This window comes from Trichechus manatus, unplaced genomic scaffold (assembly GCF_000243295.1).
Source record: "Trichechus manatus latirostris isolate Lorelei unplaced genomic scaffold, TriManLat1.0 scaffold00315, whole genome shotgun sequence".
In the NCBI taxonomy this organism is placed as follows: domain Eukaryota; kingdom Metazoa; phylum Chordata; class Mammalia; order Sirenia; family Trichechidae; genus Trichechus; species Trichechus manatus.
In genome coordinates this window covers 641866-650547 of record NW_004444251.1, presented here as the reverse complement: position 1 = coordinate 650547, position 8682 = coordinate 641866, and the positions used below count along the sequence as shown (strand labels likewise).

At 38.7% G+C, this 8682-nt stretch overlaps 1 protein-coding gene across 1 annotated transcript in view; it reads left to right on the top strand.

Moving 5' to 3' along the window:
* Window positions 1-5042, top strand: part of LOC101361325 (methylsterol monooxygenase 1-like) — a 10702-nt gene extending 5660 nt beyond the window's left edge. The window contains exons 3-5 of the mRNA XM_004390642.1: window positions 690-816; window positions 1632-1786; window positions 4725-5042. Coding sequence (XP_004390699.1) covers window positions 690-816; window positions 1632-1786; window positions 4725-4920 — 478 coding nt within the window. The 3' untranslated portion in view covers window positions 4921-5042. The remainder of the gene's footprint in view (window positions 1-689; window positions 817-1631; window positions 1787-4724) is intronic.
* Window positions 5043-8682: the final 3640 nt, after the last annotated feature.

Below are 8682 nucleotides of genomic sequence, written 5' to 3'. Positions count from 1 at the left end.
CAATTAAGTGTTCTGGAATTCCCATTCTTCGCAATGTTATCCATAATTTGTTATGATCCACACAGTTGAATGCCTTTGCATAGTCAATAAAACACAGGCAAACATCTTTCTGGTATTCTCTGCTTTCAGCCAGGATCCATCTGACATCAGCAATGATATCCCTGGTTCCACATCGTCTTCTGAATCCAGCTTAAATATAGAGATATCAATTTGTAAATGTATATTTTTTCTATGTAATATATATTCAACACACAATACAATTTCTGAGTATGGGTGCATTTGTATATAAAATAATTTTTTGCCCATGGCATGTAAGTTGTCTTTCTTTCGTGGAAAAGGGTGATGATTTTACTATTAATCTTAGTTTAAGCCCTTTATCAATATTATTTTTTTCCTGAAAAAAACAAAAGTTATCGATTTTGTTTCTTAACTCTGATTTCATACCTATAAATTTTCATCAGAATGAACTAGAATTGGTATTATGTTCAAACTCTGCCCTTCAATTTTTATCATGTAGCCATCTTATATCTACTAGTTTTGGGAATTAGTTGATCGATATATCCAGTTAGTTCAAGCTGATAAATAGGTATTTGGTTTTATGTAATGTCTCAAACTGTGATCTCAGATAAGAGTTTAGATTGTTTATATAAAAATTATTTCATACTCATTACACTACTTTCACCTTCAAGGTACATGCTTTTGCTAAGATGCTTTGGCTTTGCTGTGATCGAGGACACCTGGCACTATTTCCTGCACAGACTATTACACCACAAAAGGATATATAAATACATTCATAAAATTCATCATGAGTTTCAGGTATGTTAGAATTGTACTGAATACATATTTTATTAGACACAAATGTCATTATTTTTACCGTGTGAGCATTTTTTAAAATCGTTGGTGATGTTATTTCCTTTTCCTTTGGCATGATTACTAAGAACATAGCACATACGCACACACAACCAGTTCTACAGATTTTCCTTAGCATCTAAACTTCATGGTCAGTGGAGAACTGAAGCACAAAAACTTGCATGAAATACTTCATTCTTCTCATTTTTGTGGCCACAGCAATATCCTGACACACACAGCTGGCTACCTGACAATTTGATGGCAGCTGTAGGGACGCCAGAGTCGTTCAGAAGGTTCCTCAATCAACCACCCTTTAATGTTAAAATTTTAAAAGTTATCAGCTGATGTTTAACACATTTTCACTGCATTACTGACTCCCACAAAAGTGGTTTTTAGATTTTATTAGAACTGCTTTGATTTGGCCTTGACAAGTTGGCTATGTCCGAATTTTCTGTGCTGATCCTGATTACATGGTGTACTAACACTAAGGCAAGCATGCCTTTCTTCTGAGAGCAAATTCAAAGGCAAAGATCAGAATTACAGTTCAAGTCAATCGTTAAATGCCTTATTTAAACCCTCAAAGACGGTTATAAGATTTTATTAACAGCATCCCTAGGCCTTTCGATGTTTAGCAGGTACAAAAGGATATTTTTATTAAGATTTGCTATTATTATATATGTATGGCTAGATATATGATTACATGTAGAAACAACATACTTTAATAAAACTGCATGCATGTGTTACATAGACTATATTAAGGAATTCTTATCTATTTGTTTTAGGCTCCATTTGGAATTGGGGCTGAATATGTACATCCTCTGGAAACCCTAATTTTTGGACCTGGATATGTCATTGGAATCATGCTTTCATTTGACCATGTAATTCTTCTTTGGGCGTGGGTGACCTTGCGTTTGATAGGGGCTATTGATACCCACAGGTGAGTTATGGTGTCTAGTCGGGTGAGTAAGTATCATAAAATATCTTTATTTCGTGGTCATAAGATTATCTGTCAACTAATAGGAGAAGTTAATTTTGTTAATGTTATTACTTTTTAAAAAGGAGACTAAGCATTGGATAAAAGTTCAAGTAACAGATCTCTTTGTAATACAAGGAGACTTTTGCCCTACCTCTGCTGTTGTTGGTTTTATAGTGAGAATATATTCATGTATTGTTATTATGTGACCGTTCGTTTGATAGAAACTATTGATGTCCATAGTTGAGTTATGGTTTCTAGGCAGGTGATTAGGTGTCATAAATTTATCTTTATTTTCATGCTCATAAGATTATCTGTAGATTAATAGTGAATTTTGTTAATGTTTTTTTTAAAAAAAGGAGACTAATCATTGATTAAAAGTAATAGAGATTTTTTATAACACAAGGAGATTTTTGGTCTATCTATGCTGTTATCGGAGCCCTGGTGGTGTAGTGGTTAAGAAATCGGCCACTAACCAGAAGGTTGGCAGTTCAAATCCACCAGCCGCTCCTTGGAAACCCTATGGCCAGTTTACTGACTCAAAGGCAGTGGATTTGGATTTGGTATATGCTGTTATTGTTTTTATAGTGAGAACATATTCATGTGTCATTTGGGCAAATAAAATTGTGATAGGTACGGCCAGACTGTCCTCCGAAAGGGTCCCTGCTTGCACTCCCACCAGGAACGTGTGACAATGTTTTCCCTTTCCCCAGCGTCCTTCCAAACCTAGATAATACGCTTATAAATGTTTGTCAATATTAGGACAGAAAGGGCTTTCAGTATTTCCGTCCCCATTTCCTCCATGACTAGTGGGGTAAGCACCTGTTGGTATGTTTATTGACCAGTATTACTTTTTCTTCTTTAAATTACCCGTTTATATCCTTGCCCATTTTTCTTGGGTTGTATGTCTTTTTCCTGTTGGTTGTATGAGCTTTGTTTTATATATGTTGCAAGTATTTTCTCCTGTCATTTGAATTTTAACTCTTGATGGTTTCTTCACGGTACCAACATTTTTAATTTCCATGTAGTCAGATCTATCAGTCATTTCTTTTATGGCTTTTGGGTTTCATGACTTACTTAGAAATGCCTTTCCTGAAAGATTAATGTTCAAATAAAAATATCTTTGTCATTTTTTCAAAATTTGTTTAAACATTGTAATTCCAGATTAAGAATTTCTTTAACCTTCTTAAATGGATCTGAACATATGTCTTATTTGAAAAGATATGGAAACATTGAGCTCTCAGTGAAGAAGAATGTTTCTCATTTCTTCTATCTGGCAATTTTTTTTGTAATTAATGACAAAAGCACTGACCTGTAATCTGTACGTATTTCAGATGCTTCTTTTCTGTCTATTGGAAGATATTTTATGGCACAATATTTATATTTAATGACTTTTTAAATGCCTAATATCCTAATTTTTATTTTTTTAGAATTATTATATGCTCATTGCATTTGACTTGGGACTTACTATGCCCATGAAGGCGTATTCTAAAAATTATTTTTAACCACTGAAGTAGCAAGAGTGACGTTTCTTGTCTTAGGTAGAGAATATTCTACATGAATGGTAACTGATATTTGAACTCTCCCTTTCCTTCCATCTTTCCTCCCATTGTTCCTTCCTCTTTTCCTCCCTCCCTCCCTCTCAGCTCAGCAAAGGGAGTGAGGGATTGGGGTGATTCGAACTATTATTGTGCAGGCATCACTGGATATCAGATGTGAGTCAGAAATAAAGGAGAAAACTCTAAATGTGACCTTTTTTGAAATATATGTTCTCTCAGCTGTAGAAAGCATACTCATATTCTGATTAATCACGGTGTATTTCATCCCAGTTGTCATTACCTAAAAAAATAAAGCAAGTTGCTACACAGTAATTCTTGGATATAACCTTTTTAATACTTGATACTAATTTCACATGACCTTTGCGAAAGTGCATATGTAGTATTGTGGCATTACTTAGCTGTTATAATCTGTGGTGAGAACTCTCCTCAAAAACAGAAAAGAAAAATGTTCCTTGAAAATCTACATCAAAAGTTTATTGTCTTTCATCCCCTGAAGTATTTAATATGTCATTTCCATGAATCTTTTGTGTGTTTTTCTTTTCTTAATATGTTTTCTAGAAAATTGTCTTAGTTATCTAGTGCAGCTATAACTGAAATACCATAGGTGGATGGCTTTAACAAACAGAAATTTATTCTCTCATAATTTAGGAGTCTAGATGTCCAAATTTAGGGTGCCAGCTCTAGGGGAAGGCTTTCTCTCTCTGTCAGCTCTGGTGGAAGGTCCTTGTCTCCTTTCAACATCTGTTGGCCCAGCCTTCCTCGGAGATCTCCCTGTGTCTTGGCATCAGTCTTCCTCTTGGTGTAGGAGGTTCTCAGCACAGAGACCCCAGGTCCAAAGGATGCACTCCACTGCTGGCTCTTCTTTCTTGGTGGTAGGTAGACCCCTCTCCTCTCCGCTCTCTTCTCTCTCCTTTTATCTCTTGTAAGATAACAGGTGGCACCCGAGCAAATGTGTGACTTGAGTAAAGTGAGACTAAAGTCACACCCTTTGTAAGGTGTGACTCAAGATACACCCCACGCAGATCCTGCCTCATTAACATATAGAGGTTAAGATTTACAACAAATCACAAAATTGAGGATGATTTCATCAGGTCACAAAATGGAGAACAACCACACAATACTGGGAATCATGGTCTAGTCAAGTTGAGACATATTTTGGGGGCATACAGTTCAATCCATGACAAATGTGTACCCATTTCTGTAAATTCTTATCTTTTGTAAACATAATAGAGATGAAATGACTTAGGCAAAGTATTGAATTAGTTAATGAGCACATGATTATCAATGCAAATGTCACCTATTGGAGTGTATTTATTTCCTTAATCTTTACCATTTTATTTCAGTGGCTATGATATTCCTCTCAACCCTTTAAATCTCATCCCTTTCTATACTGGCTCACGGTATCATGATTTCCACCACATGAACTTCATTGGAAACTACGCTTCAACCTTTACATGGTGGGATAGAATTTTTGGAACAGACTCTCAGTTTAATGCCTACACTGAAAAGATGAAGAAATTGGAGAAAAAGACTGAGTAAACCTCTCCTGTAAACCCTCTTGAAGATACATGTTTTCCTGGATTGAAACTAGTAGCTAATATTGCTTCTGGGAGCAGAAATAAGCATGTGTCTTGGCTGCATGGTGATAAAAAGAACATTAAAAAAAAAACCAAACCCATTGCCGTCGAGTCAATTCCAACTCCTAACAACCCTATAGGACGGGGTAGAACTGCCCCATAGAGTTTCCAAAGAGTGCCTGGTAGATTCAAACTGCCCACCTTTTGGTTAGCAGCCAAGCATTTAATCACTACGCCACCAGGGTTTCTGAAAGAACATTAACAACTTTTACTTATCTTCCTAGTGGGAACTTTTTCTACTTTACAAGTCCTGTTTATGTACAAATAAATAAGTACATACTTCAGTGTCATTTTCATGAGGAAATAAATGCCATTTTGCTAACCTTACAAAAAATGTTTTAAGTACTGGAGGAAATATTAATCTATCTTTGTCCCCCCGTAATGCCATAGGTCTGAAGTTGAAATTGGTCTTTAAGTTTTTTAAGCACGCAGTGCCCATTTCAGAGAGCTCTCGATCGTGTGTTGGCCTCGTGTTGAACTTCAGACACTTTGTGGAATTTGCCCTTTCACAGGATCCCTCTGTCCTCGGCCACGTGCCCACTTCGCCCAAATCCTCCACAGTATCTGGAGAGTCCAGAGCCTCTTCTTTTCAATTTCTATTCGTAGGGTTTTTAGTGGCTGATTTTTCTAAAGTAGATTGCTAGGCCTTTCTTGTGAGGTGGCTCTGGGTGGATTTGAACCTCCAGCCTTTGGTTAGGAGGTGAGCGTGTTAACCATTTGCATCACATCTTAATCAGTTTTCCATTCCTCACTGACCACATCCTACCCAGTAACTAACTACCCAGTCCCTGGCATAGATGTTGTCGTATTAGCTGTGGTTGAGTCAGTCCTGGCTGATGGCAACTCCATGTGTGTCAGAGCAGAACTGTGCTTCATAGGGCCTTCAGTGTTGTGACCTTTTGAAAGCAGATTGCCAGGCCTGTCCTCCGAGGTGCTTCTGGGTTTAAACCGCCAACCTTTCGGCTGCTCTTCAAGCACTTAACTATTTGCGCCACCCAGAGGACATTGGCATATAACTAAAAAAACCAAACTCGTTGCCATCGATTTGATTTCAACTCATCCTGACCCTATACGACAGAGTAGAACTGCCCCGTAGGGTTTCCAAGGCTGTAATCTTTACAGAAGCAGACTGCCATACCTTTCTCCCGCAGAGTATCTGATGGGTTTGAACTGCCAATCTTTTGGTTAGCAGCTGAGTGCCTAACCACAGCGCCACCAGGTATCCTTCGTCGGCATATCCAAAACCAAACCGAGCCCGTTGTCATCGAGTCGATTCCGACTCATAATGACCCTTTAGGACAGTGTAGAAGTGCCTTATAGGGCTTCCAAGGCTGCAAATCTTTAGGTGAGCAAACTACCACATCTTTTTCCCATGGAAAAGCTGGTAGGTTCGAACTGCCAATCTTTTGTTAGTAGCTAAACACTTAACCACTGTGCCACCAGGGCTCCGTTTAGTACATCCTAAATAAATGTTTGTTGAATGAAAGAATGAACTGAAAACCCTCAGTACACTGTGGAAATAATGCTGTTTTTCTCCACAGTCCTGGCTTCATCACTTCCTGTTTACACAAACGCGTGCAAGTTATTTAACCCCCCCAAGCCTCGGTTTTCTTATTCGTAAAGGGTGGTAAGGGGGTGGAAGACTAAAGCCAATGATTAGTACAGTGCCTGGTTTAAATATTTTAGCCATCATTAAGGCTCCTAGGAATGATATTCTTTTAGAGGTAGATTTATTATTTCTTTGAAATCTTTGAAGTTTAAAAGGTGAAAATTTCATGTGTATTTAACTTAGAAGGTTAGGACATGTTAAAAAATAAAACTAAAGAAGTTAAAACATAGGGTTTATTTGGGCAGTTAGTCTATATGGGGATAGGGAGACCATTCTGTTTCTAATAACCAAATGGCTCAATGTAAGCTAGTTACAATGATGCTTTTAAAGAGAAGAGGAGGGAGTAGAATCGAAAATCAGCGATTGGCTGGTCTTAACATGATTGTTTGAACCATCACCCCTCCCTCACTGAGATCAGCTGGCGTCAGGTTACTAGGAGGCTTCTGGCCTGGCTGGCCTCCCCATTCGTTTGCACAAGTCTTAGGTGTAGTCCAGAGGTTTTAAAATTATACAAAGTACTTCAATTATTCAGAGAATGCTAAAGATTATCTCTCAGGAAGCCAGGGAAACTACCTAAATTTACACTCATACAATAGATAAAGTCCGAGCTAGTTACAGTTAACAAATGTCTTTGTCTGCCTCGTGTCACCAGAACCTAGGCCATAAGAGGGATTTAATATTTGCTGAAAGAATCAATGTCTCACATGTCTGTTAATTATAAGGAAACGGAAGCCCAATTTAACACAATGATTAAGCCATTGCAAACAGACACATAAGACATTGATTCTTTCAACAAATATTCATTAAATCCCTTTTACGGGCTAGTTTCCAGTGATAGAGCAACACACGAGGCACACAATGTCACTACCCTCAACTCATCTTGCAGTGGGAAAAGAAAACATTATAAATAGAGAAGTAGATGTGGGTGAAATACACCCTCTCCTCACTTATCAACATGGTTAGGTTCAAAAGACCAGGTCATCATGCGAAAATCGGCACGCGAAAATGGAAGTTGACCACATCCGATCACAAAATGGAGGATGACTGCATCATTACATAACTGCAAACCACTGAGAATCATGGTCCAGCCAAGAAGACACACAACCATCACAGCCAACATTATTCTTGCCTTGCACCTCAGCACTCATTACTGCCAGACACGCATTGTTAATGTGCAAAATCGTTGGGTACTAGATTTTTTACTACTGTGGTAACACACACACGTATTTGTATGTTGGAGGTTCAAGTCCACCCGGAGGCACCTTGGAAGAAAGGGGCCTGGTGATCCACTTCTGAAAGATCAGCCACCAAAAACCCTATGGAGCACAGCTGTACATGACCCCATGTTAATAATCCTGACTGAACCTCAGTTTCAGGTTGAGGTAGTATCAGCCGAGGTAGAGAAGAATGAAGGCAGGTAGTGCAAAATCCTTGTCGTGTATCATGCCGTCGAGTCCAACTCATAGCGACCGAGTGACCCTATATGACTGCCCGTAGAACTGCCTCGTAGAATTTCCTAGTTTGTATTTTTGTAATCTTTACAGAAGCAGATTGCTAGGTCTTTTCTCCTGCGGAGCAGCTGATGGGTTTGAACCACGAACTTAACCCTTAACCATTGCGCCACCAGGGCTCCTTTTTGACTAAAGAGAGATAGCAAAACAGGGAACGTATTACTAAAACCACACCTCGTTCCTAACGAGTTGATTCCGACTCTAGTGACCCTATAGGACAGAGTAGAACTGCCCTATAGGGTTTCCAAGGAGCCATTGGTGGATTCAAACTGCAAACCTTTTGGTTAGCAGCCAAGCTCTTAACCACTGCACCACCAGGGCTCCTAATGTATGCTAAAGAATGACAGAAATGAGCATTGCAGAACTCTGAGTAGGGAGAGTGGGGAGAGTTCTTTCATCTGAAGCAGGAATAAGACCTCAGTAAGAAAGGTTGGGGGGCGGGGGGCGGGGGACTTGCACTAGGTCTGTAAAGAAAGGAAAGGATCTATTTTCACAAAAATAATAGCGAACGTGTACACAGCTGCATACACCGTACATGGAATAC